Below are 27,480 nucleotides of genomic sequence, written 5' to 3'. Positions count from 1 at the left end.
TGTTTAGTTAAACTACCTAACTGATACAATTTAGAATACTACATTAACACATTTAACATCAAGTTTACATACTTGCGTCTTTGAAATACTAGGAACTTTTACACATTTCATTTGGCTTTGTAAGGACTGGAATATCACAGATAATGCAATCTACTTGTCTTTGAAAGAATATGGCTGTTCTCAACTAACACTCTAAGGTTCAGAGTGAAATACGTTTCTCCTTATATCTGTAGCTGACTTCAGAGAAGAAAGTGTCTTCTTAAGTGGTCAGTCTGATGTTACAGTACAGATTCTGCAGAGAGAGAGATATATATTTAATGAAGGATAATTCTCTCTGGACTTTAGAGTTAAGCTGTTGCAGCAAAATTACTCCGGTTAGACTAATTTTTTTTATACAAATCTCAAGAAAAACCTATTCCAAGTATGTTTTGTAGTAGTATCTCCACATGACCAGAGGAGGGCACTTTGAACATCTCTGCACTGCCCAGGAGGCAGATGCAGAAGCACAGTGTTACCCAATGTCGCACAGTCCAGCCACCTCTTCCCACCCAGGCAGGTATCCTTGTCTCCACAAAAATACAGAATCCGTATTGCACCACAGGGTTCTGTTCTGAAAACAGTGGGCAGATATATCACTCTCTTCTCACTAACTACGATTTCTTCCGATTTCCCCCATTTAATTCAGTGTCACTGCGGGTTAAATTGAGATTAAGAGATAATTCCTAAAAATCATGTGAGGGGAGTTGTCTCCCTCTCCTGAACATCCCTCTGCTATTAGACCCTGGTAATTTAGCAAATATTGATTGATTTAACCTTCTATGACTTATTCTTCTGCAGAAATTCCTTGCCTTTAACTGAAAAATGCACTTGGAAAATGCACTCTCTGAGATATGTATTGCAACAGTGCATCTTTTCACATTAAACTCTTGTAGAAGTACTGCTCCTTTCTGCCTTCTGAGGGAGGCGACTCTGCATCCCAGATCTGCTCCCCCAGCAGAGTACATAGCGGAGAAATCAATCTCTTCTCTTTTCCATTCATGACCATAGTGTGGGGTTCAGCCACTTTCCGTGCAGGAAACATCCTTTTGGGTTTCATTTTGGCTAAAGGTATCAACCTTCTATGGAAAAGATTTTAATTTTGCAATCTTACTGTTATCATAGACAGATATTTTTTGTCACCTCTCTGCTTTGTTCAAGTTTAACACTGAAAAATTATTAGAAAGAATTTAGAAACTTTTTTTTTTAAAAAAATAAAAGTCTTTCCTCCACCCTGGGGAAACACACTGCTTATTTAATGTACTTTTTTTTCCCTCAACATTATTCCTTTTCTCTTTTCTTGTCTTCTCTTTTCTTCTCTTTTTTTCTTTTCTTTTTTTCTCTTCTTTCTTTTTCTCCTTTCTTTTCTAGAGCAGACAGGTACAAGAAGGAAGTTGTCTTTCATCAGCAGTCCCTTGAGATAGAGTAGAATTCAGTGAGTCCTCACCATGATAGGATCATAAACTTACTGGGTTAAACCAAGATAACTTTCCTTAAGCTGCCAAGTTTTAGCCGCACCATACATATATGTGTTTCCTTGTGCCATTTTCTTTTCTTATGATTTTGTTTTTCTTGATGACCCTGAGCTATGGCTTCTGTCTCGTTTCTACCACTAGTCAACCTTCCTTTCTTTTCTGGTTTTGCCGATATAGGCCTCAAAGAAAAAGTGGCAGAAGAGCACAAAGTAGCTGAGGTACATGAGAGAGGACCAGATGATGTTCTGCACGTGGGAATGGCACTGGCCCTGCTGCATCCAGGAGAAGACCAGGTAATTGATCACGCAACCGATCAACATCTGAGTGATCTGCGACAAGGTGATGAACATGGCGAACTTGCGTGAGACTCTGAAGCCAGCAGCCCGCAAGGCATAGTAAGAGTACATAACGGCGTGTACTCCATAGTTCATGGTCATGAACCAGCCACCGCCAGCCACCATGTCCTTGTAGGAATACCAAGAATAAAGTAACACAGTAATGTGATGGTACCAGTGTAAGAAGATAAGCTTCTGTTTCCTAAGAATAATGAATATTGTATCACCTGTAACAAAACCAAAAAAAAAGGAAAAAAAAAAAAAAAAAAAGGAGGGAAGGAAATGAGAAAACATATTGAACAATTCCACAATTACTGCAGTGCTCTCTTCCCTTTGTTGTTGCTAGCATATACACTATTTTGGAGCAGGAAAACCCACCTCAGCTCTAGATCTGAGAACCTGTCTGATCTGAGCACCAGCTTGGCTCCTAATCTCTATGGAATCTTTGGAAAACCAACATATCCACATTTTCCCGTGTGGATAACCCGTGTTTGAAAACTCCATAGGTTTACTTGGTAGTCCTTTGCTGCAAACATAACCCGTGCAAGTCTGAGGTGAGGTAGGTGGATGTAAATGTATCATCTCTGACTGTGAGATTGTCCATTATATACTGGGACTAGAAGAGAAATGCAGCTCAACAGAGAGCAGAAAACCTGAAGAGGAAGCAGCACAGTGTCCTCTGATTCAAATGCCTACCTGCAAACTGAACCTAGTTAAAATCAGTAGAGCTTTTGAGCTACTATGCAAAAAGCTATTGCAAATGCAACCTACAATACTGAAAGGTATATAATTGCCAGAAAAAATGCTTCTAGAAAGAAATTCAGTTTATGTTGAAATGCACATCGTTTTCTGCAAATTCATGTTGCTGTTGTAGAAAAGTAAATTTTATTCCTCTTTCCTGCTTTTTTCTTCCTTCTGCTTCTCATGATTGCACTGAGCACCTATATAGATATATGTATAGCACCTATATAGATATATGTATATATGCATGCTACTTGTTTTCTATTGTTGTAGACACAGTGTTTCCAAACAGGTCCCTGAGATTTGAATCTGGGGACTTATTTCTACCTATATGTATCCCAGGAAATACAAATCATGAGTATTATTAGTGATGGGTGTAACCAAAACTGCACTGTCTGCACAAGGTCTGTAATAAGCCATAATGCTACTGTTTACTTCATTAGCTACAAGATGTTGATTCACATTTTAATAAGTAATCATACGTTCAATTTATTGTTGCTGTGCAGTTCTAGCTGATGTTTTCCAGTTTCAACAACCACATTTCCGTGGTTTTGCAGTAATCTAAGCAGCTGGAAACCAAGGGATTCTGACACAGCAAGGCAACTGGTGTCTGTCTCTTTCCAGTTCTTATGCTGATGAACTGCTGTCCTGTAATTTGCTGAATCAAATTCTCTGCTGAAAGATAAAGACTTATTTTTGCTGTACACCTGAACACAGTGAGTGCCACAGCCCTTTGAGGTTTAGTAAGGGCATCCTCCAAAATGAAAGCTGGAGGGCTGCTAAACCACTGCCTCCTCCTTCCCATTTAAACAATCCTTTCTTACACTAATAAGCCACGGGATGAGAACACATGCAGACTGGCTATTAAGTTGGCTTTGGCATGTATGTCATAAGTATCCTTACCAAAAAAAAAATGCTGGGGAGACAGGAGTTTATGAGAATCAAGACTGGAAAAGCTAGGGATATTGTGGGAAATTGGTTTCTATTTGGAGGAAGCAGCCAGCCACAGCTTTCAGTGTTTAGGGAGGAAGCACGTTACTGTCCATAATTGTACGCCTACATGTGAATTTAAGGATGAACACTGCAGAATGGAGGCAGAACCTGATTCAAAGCTTCTTGCTAACGCAGCTGCTGTAGCCCACCCTTCACTTCTGTACCCACAAGGGTGCATGACTGCCAATTACGCTACTCATATTTGCCTACAAGTAGCTAAGGAAGAGGTATGGACCAGATTGCTCTTACCTCTTGACTGCCCTGCTGTACATAATCACTGCAGTTTACTGCTGGGCTGGGAATGGTCTTATTCAACTGCACATTGCTCTAACTTCAGCCAAGCTGGACTTAATCTCTAGAGACTAACACATGCAGAGTTTGGGTTTGGTTTTGTTTACTCAGTTTTTCTAAGACTCAAATGAGATTTCAACAGCACTGAGACCCTTCTTGTGCTTCCTGCACAGACATTTCTGCTCTAAATATACATAGTGAGAGAAAGGGACAGAGGGTACTCACCTAATTCGGGTGCTTTGCTTAGCACAAATGCATATGCCCAGAATTTGCTGACAGGTCCAATGTAAAAACCCTGGTCACACACTGACTGCTTCAGGCCTTTGGTCATCAAAATGTACAGCATATAAGCACCAGTTCGAACAGCACCGAATATACTTTAAGACAAAAAGAGAACGAAGAAAGTTGAGGAAGGACACTTGACATCTACATGCCATCACTTCAAATCATTATGAGAAAAAGGCCATAAATATGCTGAAAGAAGTTTGAGGCAGCCTTAAAGCTGGAGCAACTCTGCTGGCTTCTAGGAAGTTATTCCGAACTCAGATTTATAAACCGGACTGCAGCTGTATCCCCTGGCAAAAGTCTGGAACGGTAACATCAATGTTTTTTATTTCATTACTACAGGAATGATCCTTCAGTTTTCAGGAGCAGTAGGAGATACCTACTTCAGCTGAAAACAACATGCAGAGTTTTGAAGCTGACGGCTGGGAGACTACAAGAAATGAGTTGATAAAGAGCTGTCATCAACATAATCAGGACCAATTCCCTCTTCGGATTTCCTCAGAGTTTTCTCTTGTCTCTTGCTGTGTTTGTTACACCCACAGGAACTCTGAGCACAGACAAACCCAGGTAGGGCGCACAGATTTTGATGGGGGCGTCTCAGTCAGGGCTGGTGTTTTGGTGCACGTGCTGACTTCATACTTCATCTCTTAACAGGTCATTGCTAACAGAGGAATTGACTAGTTGAATTGAGTTGTAAACAGCAGATTCACCCTCACCTCATCAAAGTGAGATGCAAGGTAACAGTGTTCTGTAAATGAGAAACATCAAGTGATTTGCAATGGTATTAATTAGTGCAATTAAAGAGGGGATAGGTTCAGCTAACAAGAGACTTCCAGCTGAGATAAGGAACAAAGGCTTCTGTCTCAGCAGTGTGGAGCTCTGCAGAAGGAATTGCCTCACTGTTTTACAGGAAGAACACAGAATCATAGAATCATTTAGGTTGGAAAAGACCTTTAAGATCACCCAGTCCAACCATTAACCTAACATTACCAAGTCCACCACTAAACCAATTAAGGGTAGAGTAGCAATTTCATGTTTCCTGGCTTGGTAGCTGGATTATTTATAATGAAAGTAAAAACTAGGAATCATCAAGATTAGAAAGGACCTCTAAGGTCATCAGTCCAATCATCAACCCAACACCACCATGCCCACTAAACCATGTCACAAAGTGCCACATCTACCTGTTTTTTGAACACTTCCAGGGATAGGGACTCCACCACCTCTCTGGGCAGCCTGTTCCAATGCTTGACTACCCTTTCCGTGAAGAAATTTTTCCTAATATCTAATCTAAACCTCCCCTGGCGCAGCTTGAGCCCATTTCCTCTCGTCCTATTGCTAGCTACTTGGGAAAAGAGACCAACACCCACCTCACTACAACCTCCTTTCAGGTAGTTGTAGAGAGCGATAAGGTCTCCCCTCAGCCTCCTCTTCTCTAGGCTAAACAACCCCAGCTCCCTCAGCCGCTCCTCATAAGGCCTGTGCTCCACACCCTTCACCAGCTTCGTTAACATGCTTGCCCATTGTCCACCATTGTAGCTTGTTGGCCCTTTAAAAGCTGTGATGAATACTGGGTGAAACAAGCAGCTTTCAGAAAAATGGAGCAAAGAAAGACCCAATCTCCTCTGGGGTTGAGTATATCTTACTTAATGCCTACATCATATGTTCCTGCGCCTCTACACAGCTCCATCTTATCTCCCCTCTAGCTTCTTTGTGACCTTGTCCTACTCATGCATCCTGTTTCCTGCTCTGCCTTGATGTCTTTTGTGATTACTGCACGGCAGCAAGCAAACCAAGCAACCTAAAATTGATGTGTAGACACATGTGGACAATGCAAGCTACCATGTGTGCAAAGCATTTGAAATAAGGAACAGTTCACCTGAAGTTAATAGATTCTCTGTTACTTGTCCTTGTCTTGTGAAGTCAGTATTCTTTAAAAAACATGTTTTAAAATAATCAAGGCAGCCTCAAAAGTTGAGGTCTATGGCAGTCCTTATGGCACTTGGTCAGAGTAGACAGTTCAAGTAAGCCTGCCAAGCATAAAAACTGTTGACCTACGTTTTTATAGTTTTTGCACAAAGTATTTCAATTTCCAAATCTGCAGCATTGATATACCCAGTCAAATCTGCCTGCTGCTAAGGAGCAATGCACCTTGCTCTCCCCTGTCCGCTGCATGCACTCTGCAGCTGAGCGGAGTACTGTGGTGCCTGGTGCTCTTCAGGCTCTGTCATTGGCATCACAGATGGGGCTCTACAGCCAGGTCACACCCAAGGAGAAGTGTTATGTCCCGGTTCCTGCAGCATTCCATTCTGATGCCTGAAGTTTCACTGTGCCATCAGGAAATTCAGACAACAGCGAGCACTTAAGAAGCTACTATTATTATCTGCTATTTTTATGGTGGTATTTGCTCATGGGCTCTACTGCCCAATGAAAGATAAAAAAAGCTTCCTGCTGTGGTACAGATTTACTGAAGGAGTTTAGCTGAGTTTGTGCTTCCCATTAGCACTGCCCAAAGCAGTACACATATTCCCAGGTTTAAGCAAGACAGCCGTTGCAGTCTCTCACATTCATCCATCCCTGCATGCAGAAAAGAAAGTACAGTATTCTTAGCATCTACGCAGCCCGTAGTGCATCCTCTCCATGTAGGGTTGTTCCCTCCCAGAAATGCTGTCTCAGCATGCTTTTCTCACGCCTTTCAGGGACCAGTCCTTTTAACTCAGCAGAGTGCCAAAGCCTGCAGGAGGAGTTTTGAAACGAGGTGCAACTCATTCTGTATCTTCTCTCTGGCATTTAACACATGCCCTTTTTTTTTCTCAGGAGTTGCATTTCTCATTCCCAGGAAGACAGAAGATCCTGAGAGATGTGATCTGATCACTTCCTGAGGCAGTGAGCTCCTCATGCTAGCCAGGGCAGGCGGCTGCTTGCTCCTATGTTTGGGGTGGTAGCAAAACTGGGTGGAGGAGGATCAGGCAGAATATCTAATGATACGTTGGTTATCCCATTAGCAAATACTTCAGTGCTGACATTAAAATGGGGGGGAAAAAAGGAAATTTTTAATTATGAAATCAAATAGCTGCAAGCAATACGCCTTTCCTTGTACAGAAGTTGTATTGCTTTTCTAAAATATAATTTATTATTAAAGTTTTAAAACCAAAGAGAATTCTGTGCCATGAACACAAACTCAGATGAGAAGAGCGCTTGTTCGGGCAACAGGCAAACGTTGACTTAAGTGATTTGAGTATGGACACCCAGGGATTTAATCCGGACTGATAACAGAGCCAAAGAGCATTTGCCCTGTGGGGATTACAGAGTTTCACTTTGCTGCCCATGAGATTGGAACGATGTAATTCTTCCTGTCTTTCTGTTTATCAGCTACGCAGAGCTCTCCCGCATACACACACACACATGCACACTTACTTTTCTATAATTTCGCAGCATGGTGGCTTCCTCTAGTTCCATGACTCTAGAATAAGTGACTCCAGCTACAGTTCTACATGGTGTGAGTCAGACTAATCTGAATTTTTAATCAGTAAAAACCAAGTTACATTTTTGCATAATTCACAAGGGAAGGCTTTATAAATAAGGAGGATGGCAAACTGGAAGTAACTGATTCAATTACCTAAATAGATGCCATGAGCAGGTAGCTGTTTATGAGGTGTGCTGCATGCCAAAACACTGTTTTGCCAACAAGCACACGCCACTGGAGATAGAAAAAGATCTACTGCATGCCTGCAAATGTACCTTGGACCCAGACAGCCAGGACTACTTTTTGTGCCTCTGCCACTGAATCTTGTTTGTTCTGTAAGGTAAGATCAACCAACAAATTTCTATCTTGCAAAGACATGATGTGCAGCAGAGTGATGACATTGCTTGCTCAGTAAATCACTTCTGTTCCATTTTGTGCTCGCCCTGCTCTCTGCTGTAGCTTTTGTGAGGTACTGAAATGAACTGCTTACCAAAGCAGTCTGGCTGGTGGGAATCATCTGCAGAGATTTTAGAAATAAGGTAGCAGTGAATTACTGTACAATTACAGCCTTTTGCAACTAGAGAGACTGATCAGAAACAAACGACACCGGCTAATGCAGTTTTATCATCTGTTCAGACTCAAAATGTCCTACATTCTCCTCCCTTCAGGCAGTGACTTCTCTGGTAGATTAACAAGTGCCCAACTGATATTTTACCATCCCTAATATGATCAAAACATATCCATGAGTAAAATAAAAACTAATACTTGTCCCTCACAAACTTGTTTTCAAACAAGGGCCTCAAAACACATCCCATGCATGGGTTAGGCGCACCATTAAGAAGGAGGGAAACTGAAGGCTAGGGAGCTGGCTGCTGGGAAGACAACGCAGGCATTAGTTCTCCTATTTGTGCTTTCTGTTCCCTCCATCCTACTTAACAAGAGGGAGTGAAGTACTTGTTTCTAAAAAGCCTGAGAGGGCAGCAGGTAGCTCAAGACTTCAGTTCAACCCTGGCTGCCATTGTAGCAGGCTCAGCTCCTCCTCGCAGCGAGGAGGGCACTGCCCATTTTTGCTAGGGCTGCTTTCTATGCAGACCCATCACTACACTTGGCTCCTAACACCTCTGGACATCCCAGTCCAGGATCAGCATTGCAGAATTGAGCAGGGAATGTGACTTCCACATAAAAAACAATTTAAAAGTTCAGCACAGAACACAGCAACATTTCCTAAAGCATTTTAGTGCTGTGATAATTCTGCTCTGGTTTGTGTTTTAAAAAACCCCCTTAAACTAACAAAGCACACCATGCAAACTGTTCTGCAGAAGTAGGTGAAGATGGCACTGAGTGGAATAACAGTCTTTACTATGGTTAAGGTGAATGTAAAACACGTTAGCTACAAGCTACATGTCAAAAGTGGAGTACCTTTATTTTCGAAAGCACGCCATCCTGCGTACCCAGCGCCAGCAGAGAGCAGCAGGGAGCCCTCAGACAGCAAGACCCAGCTGTGCTGCACAAAATTAAGGGCTGGTGGGGACTTCAAGCAGACACCTCCTTAACCAGGCCCACAGGCTGTTCAGCATGGCCCAAACCACAGGCGCCCAGCTGGTTTGACCAGTCTCGGAGGCATCAGAATATCTTCCACCATAGGTGTGCTGGGCGAGTCCGGATCCAGCTCCAAACCCTGGGGCCTGGCTGGAGGACAGAAGAAATCTTAATTCTGTCCCGACCTGCTTACAGGGTGACTCACGGGAGTCCCAGCAGGTGAGTCTGTGCCCCGGGCACACAGGGAAGTGGCAGAGAGCACATGGTCCTCCTCAGCGAAAGCCGCATGGAAGAGACAGCAGTCCTGGGAGAGCAGCCGAGATCACCTCACATGTGGAGTCACAGCCCTCAGACTGCAGCCTGCTTGCTTATATCATAACAGCGAGAAAACAGGGATGCAGGTTTTTGGTTGGGTTTTTTTTTTTTTTTCATTTTAGCATGCAAAATATTTACAGAGGAAGCACTCTGAGTTAGAAAGAAATGTTGAAAGGTCAGCAGGTGAAGAACGTGGAGTTTCCTCCACCTTCCTTTGTGACAAATCAAACCGTGTCCACCTTTCCGTTCTATTCAGCGGGAGTATTTCAGTGGTCATATCAAGTTTCCTTTCTGCTGCTGAAGAGCTGGTCTCTTAACACAATAAAATGGCCTTCCTGTGCCCTGCTGATTTAAAACCTGCAGTCCTCAGAAAAGAGGAACGAGTTGTGGTGCTAATGATGCGGCACAGGAGCGCGGGATGCACAGCGACCCCTTGGTCTGACAGGCCAGAGCGGCAGGGTAGTCTGAGAGCACGCCTAGAGAAAGCAGTTACTGGGAAAGGGCAACAGAATATTTCTGTGCTTAGCCAAGCAGCACAAAACATGTAAAATACGAACTGATACTGGGAAAATGCACAGAGAAAGCATCTGTAAGAGAAACAACTCTGTGAACTAAGTTTCTTAAAAAGAAATGCAGCTGAAGCCACCTTCATCAGACAGCTCTGAACTCCCCAAATGGGCAGTTACCCCCAAATCAGTAAAGAAACTCAGAAACTCCTAGTTTTATCAAGCAGCATGTGCCAAAGTGGGTGCATCTCCATGTGAGTATCTTTCAGCCATTTGCTCGCTGTCCTCTTTGATGAATTCCTAAAAATAAGTTTGTAACAAAGCAATGTTGCAACACGACCAGTAGGTTTGTTTTGTAGTTCTTTGGAAGTACTTATAGAGCCTTTCTTCTCCACCTGGTAAGGACGAGCTTCTTTCAAATCACTCTTACCTTCTGCAGTCTCATGAAACACAGTCCCAGAGTACCAGTGCATCAATGATACACACCAAGCAGATGAGGCGGTAGGGTCAGGGCTGGGTGACAGCCTTCTTAAGGAACTGATGAATTTTTTTTTTTTGCCGGAAATGAAACTGTAGGAGACTTCTACCTGTCTCTCACAAAACTCCGCTTCAGCCATGTGAGAAGGAACAGTAGATTAGGCTACCTAAAAAACCACAGAGATGCCTCTGGAGGATGCAAGCATTGAAAGGGCAGCTTGCCTTGAAAACCAGCAGAGAAAGGTTTTTTCCAAACTTGACACAGAATTATTTTTTCCTAGGTGACTTCAGATAAAGTTGGCAGACCAGCATTGGGAAATGGCCCTTTCCAGGGAAGAAGCACATGAGGATGGGACCTAGCAAACAGGGCAGGAGTTCTGGGAACATGCATTTGTATGGCGACCACATACACCATTATATGCAGCTGTATTATAAGAAGATATACCTCAACTATTATCTGTGTAGACAGGTGAGATAGTCAGATTACAGTGTTCTTGCTGCTTTGCTATTCCTGTGGTGATTATACTATCAAATCAGTGGGAAAGATGGAAGATATAATGAACCTTTGGCCTGCTCCCAACCTAAAATACGTGCTTATATTTTGCGGTAGCTTCAGGTCCCGCAGGAGCAGAGTACTCTGGGAAACTGCTAACCTTTCTGTCAAGAAGAGAAGGCCATCAAACAAAATTTTAGTATCTAAATCAGGAGGTTTATGGGGGTCTGCCCTCAAAGTGTGAAAAGAAATTATGAAACTGCATTTCTTCCAGTTCCCCCTGATGTAGTCAGGGTAGTTTGTTTTTAACATTGAGCCGAAATACAAGGGAATGCCCAGGTTAAAGTGGTTATCGGGGTGGTGTCAAATGAAGAAAGGATATTAGGGTCTGCTTTGTGCTGACCAGAACTACAGACCAGCAGCCTACTGATTTTTACTGTCTAGGTGCTTATTTAAAGCCTATTGTTCCAAAATCCTTTTGTGGGTAGACATGCCAGACTGTTTTGAGGCTGGGGGAAGAACTAAAACTATGAGAGTAGCCTCCCCAAGAGCCTGCTTGACAGAGACAGCATTCATTCCACCGTGAGAGGAGACTGGCGAGACCTGCTGTCACATGCCAACCTTCCAGCATATGGAAGCAAAGGGTGAGAGAGAAATATGTTTCCTGGCTAATTAAGTTTCCTTAAGAGTCCACAGGCACATGTTCACAGGGTATCACAGAGAGCGAACGCGGGTCCCATGGGCCCCCCTTTCTAGAAGGTGGACAAGTACAAGAACGTAGCAAAGGAGCAGCACAACTGACCAGAATTTGCAATTGCTTTGCTGTGCTTTCTGACACCCAAGCTGCTCTTGGGTGTTTGTGGGCTGGCTAGATTTCATTGCAACTGTTCCTCCCCTTCTTTTTTTTTAAAAATGGATCACCTCTTAACTCTTTTCATTATTTTTTTTTCCCAATGATGTGCACATTCATCCACATCTGTCCACCTTTGCTGGGGGAAGGGAGGAGCAGTACTACCTTCACGGGGCAATGTGCAATGCACGATAGCGCAATATTTAAAAAAAGTTGGACTTTCCAGATCCAAATGAGAGAAGTAAGTAATTAATCCTATGACAATCTTAACATATAGTTTCACTAGAAGGTTGCCAGACTACCTAAATCAGATGTGACTCAGATGTGACTCCTGTCTTAATTTGCCTTGATTGTATTCAAACACAGTTCCATAAAATCTTGGGTCTTCTTGTATTTAAACAGGTGTAGAAACTATAAGGTTGCTTTAGGCTTATCTCTGATTGCAAAACCATGATATTTTTACTGTACAGTCAGAAACCATATACTAAGAAACCAATTGTTAAGGACAAATGAAATGTGGGCAATGACTGAAAGATATCATTCGGCTGTTGTTCAGTGACCTACATGGAATTAATGGATCTTATTTTGATCTCAAGGCATTAATGAGAGCTGTGGTTAAGTCAGTGTAGTATGACATGTCCTCTAATCTCACAGAAAAGCAGCCTAGAAAAGGATCTGGCACCCAACATCCTAACTGGTCAATGTGACACAAGGACAGCCTATGTGAAATATTCATATATATTAATAACTGACTAGAAGAACCAGCTTTGTAAGTCTGCACCTGGTGATTAAAAATATTTTGCTAGGTTTGTGGAACTGAGGGTTACATTTTCCAAAATAAATGAATCAGCCTCTTGGTAAGTGAAGGATACGCAGCAATACGGTATTCATCTAAGTGATAAAAAAGTTTGAAAAAGAATAGTACCGACTACAGATTTATCTGGTCTCTCTTAACTCTAAATGAGACATTTATGAGGCATTTTACAAGCATTTAAAAGAGAAGACTTCTTAGTAGTGAGTTACCTTGAAACCCTAGGGAGACACTTGATCAAATCACAGCTGATGAACTTAGCCCAACTTATTTTTATAAGAAATGGCAAAGAAAATTAACGTAATTAGCCTGTTGTTTCATCATTCTTCAATATTTCTGAAGTGTTTTCAAGCAATGCCAAGGTTAGTAATGGAGAGAAGGAGACCCAACCCTGCAGAAAGACTGTTCTTGTAAAACACTTGCAAAGCACTTCCCTGTTTTACCTCCCAGAACTGATTCAGGTACCTCCCAGGAAGACCCTGTCTCCTCATCAAATCCACTTGTGATGAAAAGGACATCTTCATTCTCTCCACAGAACAGACCTTCCTGTTGCTGTACCAAAATTGTGGTCTCGTCTACTTTCCAACCTACCACCTCCAGCTTGGGCTGTTCCCAGAATTACCAGTGCCTCAACAATATTCAGGCCAGCAACTGGTTTAGGTCAGATGACCCTGTGTGAAGAACTGCTAAGTACAAAGCTGTCTGTAAGTTGGGGTCTTTTCAGGTTCAGACCTAACTTCCTTCAGACTTACTCTGTCTGTGTTGGCACCTCCAAGGCCCTTAGCATTGTATTTGTGAATATTTCACAGCCCTGAATGGCCTTTACTCTCATGACAGCCTCGTAAGACCCATTTCAAAGACAGAGAGGTGAGGCAAACTGAGATTTAAGTGTCCTGTCAAAAACCTGTGTCTGAGCCAGGATAAGAAATGATGTGCAACATCATGACTTGTGGTTCAGAGCCCTACTCATGAGGTCTACTTGATGTAAGCAGAAAGAGGTTTGACATCACTCTGTATCAGTGAAAAAAGTATTATTGAATTAACAGTAAACACACTCCAGTAGGAGGAATTTTCTTCAGAGTCCTTTGACCTGCTATAGATTTTCTTTTCACTTTTTAAGGTTACTCTCTAAACCTTCAAGTCCTAAACCCTCCATCTTAATTACCCAAGGTACACATATATCTTTAAAGATAAATAGTTTGCAGGCATAAAAGCTTTGCTACACCTCTTAACATCACATTTTCATCATCTGTACATCTGATATTTTGGCAGCATGCTTTCAAGACCTAAAAATACAGAGTGATGCACAGAGAGATACCATGCAAGTTTACAAAGCTGTGCTGTCCTAGAAACACAAACAGCTGAAAACTTCTTGACCTAGCTGGAACACCAGATAAGAGCAATACGCGCCTTCCACAGACTCAGTCAGACTCTTGCTTTCCCTCTGTTTTCCCTTGATGTATTAGGCAAATACCAGTGTGGATTTGGCCTGACACAGCTGCACACAAGCCACAGAGAACGTGAACCTATGGAGTGGATTTTAAGAGCACCTCTGCTTCTGTCTCCCCTCCACCATGCCACCACTTGAATTTGTGTAGGACCAGACCCCAGCAGCCAACCTTGCCATAGGAGAAAATATTTGGATTCTTCTCCCTCGTGGAGTTTTGCAGTTATTCTAACTATTGCATTGTGTTAATGCTCCCTGGTGATCCCCTTACTCACACCAGTGAACTCCAGAAAAAAAGCAGGTATGGATCAGGATCCATGGTAGGGGGTGGCTTTAAATGCCTAACTCCTTGTGACATGGGCAGGTACAACAACCACGCTAGTGAGGTGGAAAATTCAATGCCAATATTCTTAAAAACTCCTGTTTTCCTTTACTAATGCTCTCAGTTGATAAAACTACAGAAATGCAGGTTTAATCCCATTCAGCAGCAATTGGTTGTGTGGGAAGTTCATTTTAAAAGGCTTCTATCTACCCAAGTCTACGAAGGAAAAGCCTGAAGACAACCAGCGAGTCAACCATGGACAAAAACAGAACCCTAAACTCTCACTGTAAAATGAAAAAAATCTCATTATTTCAAAGTCAGTCTTGCAGAGGACTGCAATGGTTGGGTTTTGCGTGTTTCGGATTTAGGACTATCATGATGTTACTATGCACCTAAGCTGGACTCCTTTCTGCTCTATATTGTTTGCATTCACTGGAAAAAAAGATCACACCTGCTATCATTTTCCCATATTTTCCTTTAACAAAACTAACTTTGCGCACAGATGTGAAAACATGTTACCAAGTCTTCCCTGGTGCTCATGAACTATGGTGCCCATTCTGTCTATGGCAATTTTAGTGTAAAACTAAGTTTTAGTGTAAACCTGTAATATCAGAGAAGGAGGTTTGTGCTACCATATTTTACCCCTTTGTAACCGTGTTTAGACAACCACGTGCTTAGTTACCACAACTCAGTTGCTAGCAGATAACTGAAAGCACAGTAACTCCCTTGTGCACCTGTGTCCTCCAAGGCCTAGTCTATTGATAAAATTATTTGGGACCATTTTTTATTCTCTTACAATGGGCAGGAACAAGAAAAAATTATGGAAAAAGCATCTTGGTCCCATGATGTACCTTTTTCCTATGGTAACTTTTAAAAGCACATTTTCAAAAATTAACAAAACAGTCTTTTAACAGCACTTATGTTAATCCCATTCTTTAAAAAGAACACAGAACTCATCCTCTTCAGCCCATGTGTCTGAAAGGCCGTAAGGTATCAGTATTCTTCATAATGACTAAACTATTGTAATTAAGAGCACAATTTTCCAAATGTTTTAGACTAAGAAATGTTTTTAGCTTCCCAAACTCCCTGAGAGCTTGAAATGACTAACGCTTTTGTTCCCACTTGCAATTTTACCTCTCCAGCTGAGGGAACGCATTATTTGAAAAACGTTCATTTTCTTCAAGCAGTAGTATGCGATAACTAGCGACGGGCACTCTCTGTGATTCCTCCGCTTTGAGCTCCCATATCTGCATGCACCACAGTGAGCTCCACCGGTCCTCCCTGCTGCCTGCCCAGTTGTGCTGATTTGTCTGGCTGCATGTCCATGCTGTTTAACTGGACTGGTGAATGATGCGGTTAAAATAGTCTCTCCTCTACTTTATTTTTAATGACATGATTTCACTGGTCTCAGTCACAGCGGGGAAAATGAAGACTGGGGAAGGCAGGAGTCTTTCCAGCCAGCCTTGGTGCTACCAAGTCCAAGATGTGGCACCGTGCTCTGGAAGCTGTTGAAAAGGCATTTAAGACACTGGTTTGCATCTCTCTGCTGGATCTTGTTTCAAACATGGTTCCTTTGGAGGGTGTCAAAAAAACCCAGGACTGATTCAAAAGCTCAGAAATACACGCAGGATATGATTGAGAATGGAGAAGGAACCGTACCAACACTGTATGATTTACCATTCCCATTATATATACATGTTACATATTCTCTCTATATAACCCACTGCTCTGAATAACAGAATTGGGTGCCTCCAAAACATACTCACTAGAATAGTTAACATCTCTGCAAGGGCATGAGAACACCAAGAATTTAACAAGCCCCAACAACAAAACCTTCCTTCTACTGTCTTGCTCCTAGCTGCTCCTCAGCCTCTCCCTCTGCCCATCTCCTACCGGGAAAGAGAATAGATGGGTCTCGCGGCACACGCACAGAGCCGTCCCTTGCCCTCCTTGAAGGCAAGGGAGTCCCATTCAGGGTGGAGTGCAAGCCACAGTATTGTTAGGAAAAAGGTAAGAAAAGGGGGAGATGAGGAATAACATATGCTTTTCTCAGTGTGGTGCTCACTTACCCTAAAACCTGGTGGTCAGCAGTACTGGAAGTGTTTTATAATGGGGTGCTCTAGGTCTCAGCACCACGTGTGTGAGCGGAAGTTGTGCTGATCTTTGCAGTTTCTATCACTCTTTTTGGCAGAAGACTTTTCTCTGCACAAGTTCACGCATACTTTGAGGTTTGGGTTCAGTCCTATCAAAACCCCAAAGCAAAATTTGAGAGAATTCCCTTTCCATCTCTGAAAAAATCTCCCATCACTGAACCAAACACACAAGCCCTGCTTTTCAGACCTTTCTACTGTATCTGATCCAGATGTCTCTCTAGCAAGCTTTTCAATGCAAATCATTTGAGTTTTCAGTTGGGACCAAAACCTGAAGCCAGGCCAGCTCAGAGTGATTTAAAAATTGTGCAAATATTTTACATGGCTCTAAGAAATAATATATCATTTGTGCAGGTTCATATACCCATAAGCATATGCATACATGCCTGGGTGGTTATTACTTTCCCGTGTGATAAATTTTGGGGAGGGAAATGAGGTATATTAAAGTGACAGCTTGCTCTGTGGTTTTCAAGTGAGGGCAGATACTGTGCTCCTTGCTTCAGTCTTTTTTTTCTCCTTGGCATTAAATCCCTCGACCTGGAGCCACTCCCTTCAGCCGTTACCTGTCTTTGGCAGATTTCCTAGTCACAACTCACCTGGATCTCAAAACCATTTCTTTGTCCTTTTTATTGACAAAACTGGAAAGAAAACCAGGCTTAACTTATTTCCTTCCCTTTCGAGGGACCTCATTAAGCATACCCAAACAGTGACATCTCTGCAGGGCTCCGGATCAATGGACACTGTCATCTGGAGATTTTAATCACATTAACACCACAACAGAGTAAAATCCATCTGATTCCCCCTTGCTAAAGTGGCAAGCTCAACACTTCTGTCAATTGCTGCAACTACTAGTCAGAAGACTTATTTATATGTGTGGATAAAAATCAATCTACCATAGCTACCGTCTTCCAGTCCCTCCTCACAGAGCCCGAATTCCCTCTCCAGGAAATGCAATTTGATCCCCCAGACCTGCCTTATGATTGGGATTAGCTATATTCAGACAATATTGAGGAGCAGAGTACAAAAATAATCAATAAAGCGAAGCTCTGTGAGCCGGTGGAAGAAACTGCACGCTTATAAAGCATAGCAGAAAAACAAATGCCAGGGCTAGATTCCTACAAGTAGCTTTTGCAACAAAGGAGAAGATAATTGCTGGAGGTAAAAAGCGTTATACTTGCATGAAGAGTCTTACACAGAGCACTCGGTGGCTATAGAAGGCCTATTGGGTTTTGGCAGAGATAACCAAGGAGCAATGATCAGGCCGAAGGGCAGCTGCACTCAATCATTACCCTAGGAACATGAGAGAATAGCCTAAATTGCTTACAGGGACACCCGTGTAACCATACATTGCTGAAAAACATGTAACTGTTTTCTTTCAATGAATGAAAAATAATTTTTCAGCTCTACCCACACATCCCTGCATCTTGTCTGACTTCCAAAGAGTCAGTTACAAGCTAATCAATAGTAATTACCTATCATCCAGTCTTGCCCTCCTTGATGTGCTGTCACCTGATGCTGCTCCCTGATTATCTGGTGCATGGAGAATAAGAACTTGCAGGAACAGTATTTCTTGATGAAAGCTGTTATTTCTCGAGAAATAACTCACTCTTCCATCACTAAATAATAATGGGATTTTTGTTGCAGGTGAAGATCCCTGGCACCCTGTGAAGGCTGTATACTTGGTGAGATCTTTTTCCGTCAAGAAACATTTCCTAGTTCTTAGATATTTATTTCAGCAAGTTTGGACTGTGGCTAAATTACTAAAAAGAAAAAAAAATCAATTTTCAACTTAAGCCCTGTGTTTTGTACAAAATCTCGTAAGAATTAAGGAATCCATCTAAGGATTTCTAAAGTAGTCCACGAGGATTCATAAGCACAGTGTACCTCCTAAGCAGTCCTTAATGAATGCTGCAGGGGCATTTGCACTTGTTCCTGTGTCGTTACTGAAATTACTCCCAGCATCCAACATTATCTCAAGAAAATTTTAGAATAACCGTAATATTGCAGTGATTTAAATGATAATCCAAAAAAAGCGGCATATCTATTTCTGCAGGATAAATTAAAGATACTTACAGGATCAAATGTATCAAGTTGGTAGAGTAACTGTCATGTATAGCATTGAAATGTATGTATTCAGGAGTTTGAAATTATCCTAGGCAAATAAAGCCAAAAAGTAATAAAGTAAAAGATCTAGCAGAGAATCAAGCCAACCAATGGAGCTAGCCATCACTAAAGCTGTAAAACAGGCAGATAACAAAGTAAGCAAAATCTAAGTTACAGGAAAAGACTAGCATTTAACAGAATAAAGAAGACTTGAAGAAGCTAAAAGTTATAATACAGCTGTAATGAGCTGCTCAGATCCATAAATTTAACAGTAGTCACAGGCCTGGAGCCATTGATCTTCCTTTTTCACTCTGTCCTCCCCGGGGCAGTACTCCTGCAAGCATCTAGGGAAGTTCAGATCTCAGGGATTCTCCTACAGTTGGTAAATAATAAATATATTTTATTTATTCAGCAGCCTAGGGAAGATGCTGAATGGTACAGGCACAAAGATGCACATTTGTTTAGAAGTTAAACTCGTCACAAAACAGTGATTTTGCTAAACCACAGCTTGTCACCCGTATGCAACCCTGCGCGTGAACACTGCTCGGTTTGGCAGTGTTTATTAACATGCTTGTCCGCAGATGCAATGTTGGCTATATTGGATTTGATAGGTCACGCAAGTTAACACCTCTCAGTGTTTTATTCCAACTGTCTTCAACAAGCACAAGCTGTTGGGGGACTTCGAAGAAAATACATGGAGATTTCTGTTCCCCAGTGATTTCTGCATGGGGGAGGAACTTTTACCAGGCACACAAACCAAGTACGGAGGCCAAGTAAAATAGAATCATAGAATCACAGAATCATTTAGGTTGGAAAAGACTTTTAAGACCATCAAGTCCAACTATTAACCTAACACTACCAAGTCCACCACTAAACCAGTTAAGGGTAGAGTAATAATTAATTTCATGTTTCCTGGCTTGTTGGCTGGATTACTTTTTAATGAAAGTAGAAAACTAGGAATCATTAAGGTTGGACCACAGGGGGACCCACGGGACGTTTGATTTCTTTTGAATGAATTCTCTACTTTCTCTCTAGTACGGTTCCCTTCTTAAGCCACCAGACAGATGTTCTTTATTCCTCAAATACACTCTTCGGTCTGCTCCCCACTTAAAATGGAGAGGAAGAGTCACATGCCCAGGGGGCTCTGCTTTGATACGGCACTCATGCTGAGTGGTGGCCTGCAAGGGCTCCAGTGGGCTGGCACAGGGTGATCTCATGAGAAAAGTATCATTCAAGGTGGCAAACTGAGTGTCAGCACTCTCATTGATTGTGACAGTAGGCAGGGAACAGGGGCAAAACAAGCGCAACAGCTGCTTTCCAAATAATGTGTTGAGTTCACTTTGCTAAGATGTTCGGTTTTCCAGCAATAAAGACAAACAAACAAGCAAACAGTCAGAGAAAAAAAAGGGGAAGTTTCTAAAGAAAGGAGGCTCAGCTTAGCACTGAAAGAAGAGATTTTCATAGGAACATTTAGCCAGTCCTATCCATATCTCCTGTAAAGTAGCATCAGCCAGGTCTCACAGTGAATCCTTGGTTTACTTTTAATTAGGCCTGATTAGGTAAAACGAGTAAAGTTAGTTTACATTCAAAATTATTTTGATGGACACAACAGAGGCCACAGCAGCAGCAGCAGAGTGAATGAAGAGGTGAGATTTCAGAAGAGGATGGGCACAGCATTTTGTCACATGGCATCAATTACAATTCTGGGAATAAAGATATTTTTCATGGGATGCTCTCCTTACGTAGAAAAAATGATGTACATATTGGAGATACATCTTCTTGACAGTACTTTACTGCTCTTAGTCTATACATTTTTATCACCTTTACATTGTTTTTTTAATGCCAGCTAGCATTTTTTTGCAATGCATGAATTCACCCTACATAGCACTGTTTGTATTTCCCTATTGGGATTACAGTTCAGCTTACAGAAAATAAATTTTTCTTCTTAAACTGTTAAGTCTCATCCAAGGGATTTTTGTCTTCTCTTCAATCATTCTGAATTCCTACTGTTCACCCAACTTTCAACTTCTGCTCCAAGATGGTAATTAAAAAGATGTTTCCAATATCTGTTATATAAGAAAATCAGGTAAGTACATAAAGATGAACATGGTCCTATAGAAATAATCGTTAAGTAGGTATATATTAAGCAATTTACTAATTTGGGTTCTGAGAAATGTCCTACTGAAAATATGCATTAATGCTTTACAAATATAGGGAATGTTTCACATGGAATTCATTTGCTTTTAAATTTATAAAAGAAAAGATTATTAATTCACCTTAAATGCTGCTTGTTAATTTTAATGTTATCTGGCAAATATTGCTCTTATCAGTACTTCATTTTCTCTTTGAGTGTACTCTCAGGACCTTTATAAAATTTCGAAGTATTTTAAGATTATCAAAACATATGAAATAAAGTTGTGTTTTAATCTCCATGGCAAGTATCTGTGAATGGCAGCTCTTCAGATAGGACATAAATTTCAATCATTTTTCATCAATTTCCTACTTATAAGCATGATAACTAGAATGTATTTCAGAGTTACAAATCCAAGCAATTGAAATCCTTTCTTTAAGCTTATATTTAGTTTTCTCCATTCAGTTCAGCTCATGAGTGAGTTCCTCACATAAAGACGTGTTTTGGACTGCCTTGTCAGGAGCTTTCTGTGGAACAAGTGCAAACCCTTCTATAAAATGCTGCTGTGTTTGCAGTAACAAATCAATTACACAAGTCTCATAAAAGAAAAGCGTGTCACTTTCTCCCAGTGAGCCTTTTTGGTTTTGTCTTTCAAAAATAAGACCTGTTGCTGTTGGGATACTTTGCTTTTGAGGCTCTGGTTACCTTTGTGGCAAGCAGCTAGTGACCTTTCAGCTACGTTTGATACCATTTCTACTTTGAGAGAAAGTGTTTCCCAGGAAGAAAGACATTGGAAACCTTGTATTGACATCAACTGATTTCCACCACTGCTACAAAGCATAGCTGAATTTGGATTAGAATCTAAGTGATCTCCGGTGATGATAACAGCGTTATGGTTGCGTGGTTTGGCTAGACAAAGAGAAAACCCTCCTCTCACTGCACCAGTCATGACTGGGCTTAGCCTCTGCCTACAAATGATTGCATCACGTTGGAAGTTTTAGCTTCGTCTCCTGTACTGATGTGACAGTACTCCCTAGGGAAGACAATCTTTTACTATTATTAGTTAGTGCCTTGACCTTGAGACCTCTGTTGGCAGCCCCTTAAGGATGAGAGCAAGTGAAAACGGTGCCATGCTGCTGTCTTGTGTGAAGACGAGGCAATCAAATACGTGTTTAAGCAATGCTATCCATACACAGACTCTACGGCCTATAAAAGGAATTACAAAAATCCAGCTGAGATGTAATGAAAACGGGAATTAATGACTTCGTATCCTTCTGTGAGAGTCCCGGTCCCAGCTTTGCTGAATCCTAGAGATACCAGCATGACACTTTTGATATACTCCAAGTAAAAAATTCAATGAAGGACCCTAACTTTATGTTCAAAGTGGCGTGAATATAAAACTGGCAACTCAGTTTTGATGTGTTTTTGCAGATTTTTAACCCCAGGAAATATTCAGAAATACAGGGCTGACTGTCACTTTGATGTGTAGGTGAATCAGCAACAGTTTCCTTGGGGTCTTATGAGACTGAAAAATGAACTTTTGTGTCAGCTTCCTAACAGCAGGTTCCCATTGACACACAGCAGCACAGAGCTGCTCCCCCAGGACCTCAGTACATAACCAGGCCGGGTGAAAACACTTAAAGTGTAGAAAACAAAACAAAAGACTGAAAACGTTTCAGACAACAATAAAGCTTCAATGCTTGAAACAAGTCAACAAACCTGCTAGGGAGGAAAAAAACCCCAACCCAATAACCCAAGAGAAATATCCCAAACTAATTTCTCAGCAAAAGATTTCAGAAGACCATGTATTCACAGTGGTTTCCAAGTGAAAAGCAAGATTTACTGTCATTGCTCCTACAGAAGTTTTCACCGAGAATTGGTAACCTTATTCCAGAGACAAAAGTTCAAAACTAGTTGATGCTGCCAAAGGGAAATAAAGCTGCTTTTCTGCCTCAGAAATCCTGCTGGCTGCCAGTGTTGACACAAAACTCACTCTTGACCGAGCTCCTGAATGCTCAGCAAGCTCAGTAGGGTGGTGTAGTTGTTTTGTTTATTTATAAGCATGGCAAGTTTCCTACTGTAGCTGCTACCACATTTAAATGATCTTGGCAAGAGTTAAGGCGTACGGAATACATTCTGAAGAAGGACCATGTCATTGCCTGGCAGGCAATTTCCTTTTCTTTTAAGCCCAAAACACATCTTTCCAGCCTCTGCTAAGTGTTACTATTTCTGAGGATATTTGAAGCAGGTAAAATGGTAGGAGTGCTAGAAGGGAGATAAACAAGGACTCCAGAAAAAAACCTCACACTGACCTTGAGGCAGAACACTGAGGGCTCTCCAGACAGGTTTTTCTTCCTCATTACAACCACTCAGCAGACAATACATTACTTAGAATTTCTGCAAGGTATCGTAAAACGTCATAGCATTTTAGCATCCCAGAAAGGCAAAGAGGAAGTCTTTTTAAAGTTAAGGAGCATTTTTCTGGATCCATACTAAGTCTACAGGCAGAACACTGGCATCTAAATCTATCTGAACTGACCTTCAGAAGAAGCAGAAATGTCTTTCAGGCCAAGCGTATGTAAATGAAACACCTAGTTATGCGAGGAGCCAGAAAAGAAAGATCCGAGTTACTTGGAAAGTTTATGGCATTCAAAGTCTAGTGCAGCTTGTTAAGAGTCAATAAGGCTGGGAGTGACTGATGGCCCTAGAAAGGACAGTGGTGGTGAAACACCAGGAAATGGATGTTCCAATTAACAATTTTTATAAGAAGTCTTCATCTCAGGTTTTAATGAATATTCTGCATTTCTTCTGTTTTCCAGGCAAGAAGACAAGGGTTTTTGTGCTTGAGCTGGCTTTGTATGGGATTGCGTGCTACTATGGAAGCTACAGAGGTTTCATGCTCTGTCTTACTGCAAACATTTTGGGTCATTCTTCCTCTTTCCTACTTCATTCTTCTGCATACTACTCAGTGCCTCAGAAGAGCAAAGCTTTCTAAGGATAGCAATATCATTTTCATAATCAGCTGGTCCCCGCTAGCAAATCCAGCAGCTTAAATGCTCAGTGCTTCTGTGTAGTCCAAACATCCCACACTCCTGTTCATCCCTCCAGTCTCCACCCTGCTGTGTCATTTCCCGACATGCAGAGGAAAAGGTGAGCTCTGCAATGCTTGGGGAACACTTGTCACTGAATGGTGCTATTTGAACTGATGGAGGAAGCAAACCCTGCAGTGGTGAATCCCTCTCAAACTCAAATGTGATTTTAAAATTCATCCTAGACACCTTCTGCAAAGGACGGTTCTGAAATCATGCTTTCCCCCCTCGGACTGGGAATTAAACTACAAATGCTTTGCGTAAGTCAGCTAGTTTCTAGTGTCTACGTTCAATAAGAAAGTGTAATAGGAATATGCGTTTTGGGATCCTGCTGGATACAAATCACTTTATAAACCGGTCCACAAATTATATGCCATCTAGGAACCAATTCAACAGCTGCTGAAATTCAGCCATTTCTGGAACAAACGACAACAATTGCCTACAGGACCCTAACAGCAAAACTATGTTAGACACACAGCCAGAAGTATGGTGCCAAATGGAACCCAATGAACATTATAAATTTTCACCATGTTAGAACTTGCTCTCAAAGTTATCCAGACTGCTCAAAGTTTCGTCTGCACTAGGATTTTTTTTTTTAAGGTATTGATGAAATATTAAAATCAAGCCAACATAGAGTTCTTCTGTTAGCATGTCCTAGCTGGATGAAACAACTTAGAAATACAATTTATTTTCCCCTGCCAGACTTTCAGAAAGTGTCAATGTGATAGAATAATTTTGAAGGAAAAAAAGGAAAAGCCACGAAAGAAAGCAAACTTCTCCATTCCTGCTTTATTTCACTCTGTAGAAACTCTCAGCTCAAACTATTCCTATCCTATGAAAAATCATGCACCATTCACAGCTGCTCAGTAAGCAGTTTTATATATAACAAGTTTTATATAGTTGTGAACTAATATAATCAGTAATTATTATATTGATATTAGAAAAAGATACAGGTATCAGTGTTTGATAATGGTTTGTAAATGGTTTCTATGCTGTTTTCTAACTATAACTTACACTCCCAACAGGCACTGAAGTGAAGGATAATCCTCAGGTCTTCTGTGTACTGTTATTAGTAAATTGTACCAAAAGTTTGTGTGCTTGTAAGGGCTATTTTTATAAGCATTTGTTCATTTATCTTCAGCCTCATTAAAAATTAGCATATTATGCAGCTAAAGTGGAATTCAGCTTGGTTAGTTTTACTCCTGACTTCAGCAGCTATCAAGAATCTGAACCTGACTTTCCCCATACTCGATGATACAGTCAATACACAGCTAGAGAGATGTGCATCACTAAAAAATAGCCTTCCCCTGTGGACCCACCCTTTTGCTACATTCACAAGCTCTTTGCAATGGAATAACCAGAAGCCAGATTCTGATTTCAATTACAGTGGCCTAATTTACCTGTGATCAAAGCATTGCCTTTATTGACTGTAATGGAGATCAGAGTCTTGACTAAATATTCCATATAAGCACCCACATAAATGTAAAACTAACCAGTAAGTGAGAACAAGACTGACTTGTTAGTTAGTTTATTTCCATTTGTAGCTTGCATGGTAAATTTATTTCAATGATAAGCACTTTTTCTTGTGTCCTCACTTTATTTTCCCCTTTGTTCTACAAAAAGGTTATTGATTTCTCTCCTCTTCAAACACCAGGTGATCTGGCAAGTCAAAGGCGATCATTTCAATGGTGAGGAGTGGAGCAGGACACATTCCTGAATAGCAGAACTAAAGAAATGCCATTTCTGGGTGAGGTTGTTGTCGCATTAGTAGTGCTGTTGTATGTGAAGAACCCCAAACCCTCTTCATGGACTACTGTCAAAGGCAGTTGGTGTGAAGGAATGCCTACCTGAAGACGGCAAGGCTCAGGGACCAGAGCACTAGTGGTTTCCTCAGTTCAAATTTAGCTCGTTTGTTCATTAGGTGCCGACCACCAAATATAAAGGCAGCATACAGAGCTGAGAATAGGAATGATTTCTTCCTGCAAAACAAAACCAAAAAACACCTGTCAAGTATTTAATTAGTATTAGATACAGAGCAGAGTTACTTCTGGATATAACTGCCAATGGCTTATGCGTTTCCTTGAAAGGAAACTCTTTTGAAGACACTCCTGCAGCCCAGCTGAGATTATCGTTACTGTATGAACCTACATGCCTGCACACAGGGCCAGGTCCAGGTGCAGGCAAAACTGACCCTGGGGGAGTTCTGAAAAAGGACAGCCAAATTTGGCTCCCATTCTTGCCCAGTTTCTGAAGACTGAACTTCTGTGAGGAACAGAAGAGATATTGCAGAGCCCGGGCACACTTCTACAAGCACATGGTTGATACTTGTACCAGCTGATCACATTTTGTGGCTCATTTATCTTTTTCATATCAATTTTTGTTTCCTGCAGGCTCCTTGCTACCTGGCAATTTAGTTTCCCATTGTTTCCTCCAAGAAGACACTTAAAGATCTTGAGCACTGCAACACAACATGAAAAGCCTCATGAAAAGTGGAGAACCACCAAGGAGAGGTCAATAGCCCCCTTAAGCAGCAACCATGCTGGCTGGCATCGTCCTGCTGCACAAGCCCTGCCTCTGAGTGACGGTTCAGGAAATCCAGTGAATTTGCTTCAGCAAGGTCAAGCAGGGCTCTGTTAAGGAACTTCAACGATACTCTTAGAATTGCAAGTTTTATTTTTAAAACTGCCTGATAGTAGTCCAGCTCAGCAATAATCAGCAAACATTTGAACTCTACTACTGTAACTCACTGTAAATCAACCGTTACAGGTCAAAAATAGATTCAGCCTGGGACTCCTTCCCACACAGCACAATATTACATGGACTAAGAATTAATGATGTATAGCATTAATGGTGGCCTAACTGGATGGGCATATATTTAGGAACAGATTTTTCTCTACAAAATCTATAATTACATTCACAAGTATCAGTGGACTATGGCTTTGCACCAAGAAGTGCTGGTTCTTTTTGGACCTCAAAAAAGAAAGACAAACAATCCCAAGAAAGGTAACTACTTCATTAATATCCTAGAAAATGCGGCAGCAAGCTACAAGATCTTATGTTCCTTCTGATGCTGGAACCCCAAGATGATGCAGTGTCAAACAGACCTGCGATCAGGGCATGGCATGCTGCCCAGACTTCCCATCGGGGGCGAGGTTCACCCGCACTGTGAGTTTTTACAGGCTTTTCAATTGGAGGTTTATATGAAAGTATGTTGCTTCACCTCAAGATAAAGACATGGACATGCTCGTGGTGCCAAGCTGGTGCCACTTCCAGGCTCTTTGATTATGCTTAGCTGGTTGAGGGTACCCCATGGCAAGGGATATGGGCAGCACAGCACGGTCCTGAAGGCCAAGCACTACATGCAGCGCAGTATGGCAGAACACAGTGCATGTCTGCGCCTGCTCAAGGCAACCGGTACACCCATCACGAGCTCTTCAATGGACAAGGGTCTTCCTGTGACGTCCACAAAAACTAAAAAAAGCTGTAGCAGCACATCTGATTGGAAGTACAAAGAAAGCACACACAGCTTTCACTGGAAATAAATGAGTTTTACATGAGTTTGAAAGCTAAGTAAAAGCAAAGTCCAAAGAGACAGAGGCATATTAGTATGTGTGCAGCAGCATGCGAT

At 41.6% G+C, this 27,480-nt stretch overlaps 1 protein-coding gene across 1 annotated transcript in view; it reads right to left on the bottom strand.

Annotated features, from left to right (window-relative positions):
* Window positions 1–1,648: 1,648 nt before the first annotated feature.
* ELOVL6 (ELOVL fatty acid elongase 6) overlaps window positions 1,649–27,480 on the bottom strand; it is a 75,732-nt gene continuing 49,900 nt past the window's right edge. The window contains exons 2-4 of the mRNA XM_075709624.1: window positions 25,700–25,831; window positions 4,097–4,248; window positions 1,649–2,073 (exon numbers count right to left, since the gene is read on the bottom strand). Of these exons, the coding sequence (XP_075565739.1) occupies window positions 1,649–2,073; window positions 4,097–4,248; window positions 25,700–25,831 (709 nt within the window). The remainder of the gene's footprint in view (window positions 2,074–4,096; window positions 4,249–25,699; window positions 25,832–27,480) is intronic.

This window comes from Pelecanus crispus, chromosome 4 (assembly GCF_030463565.1).
Source record: "Pelecanus crispus isolate bPelCri1 chromosome 4, bPelCri1.pri, whole genome shotgun sequence".
NCBI classification, from domain to species: domain Eukaryota; kingdom Metazoa; phylum Chordata; class Aves; order Pelecaniformes; family Pelecanidae; genus Pelecanus; species Pelecanus crispus.
Note: the sequence above shows the minus strand (reverse complement) of the source record. Positions and strands in the feature narration are given on the sequence as shown.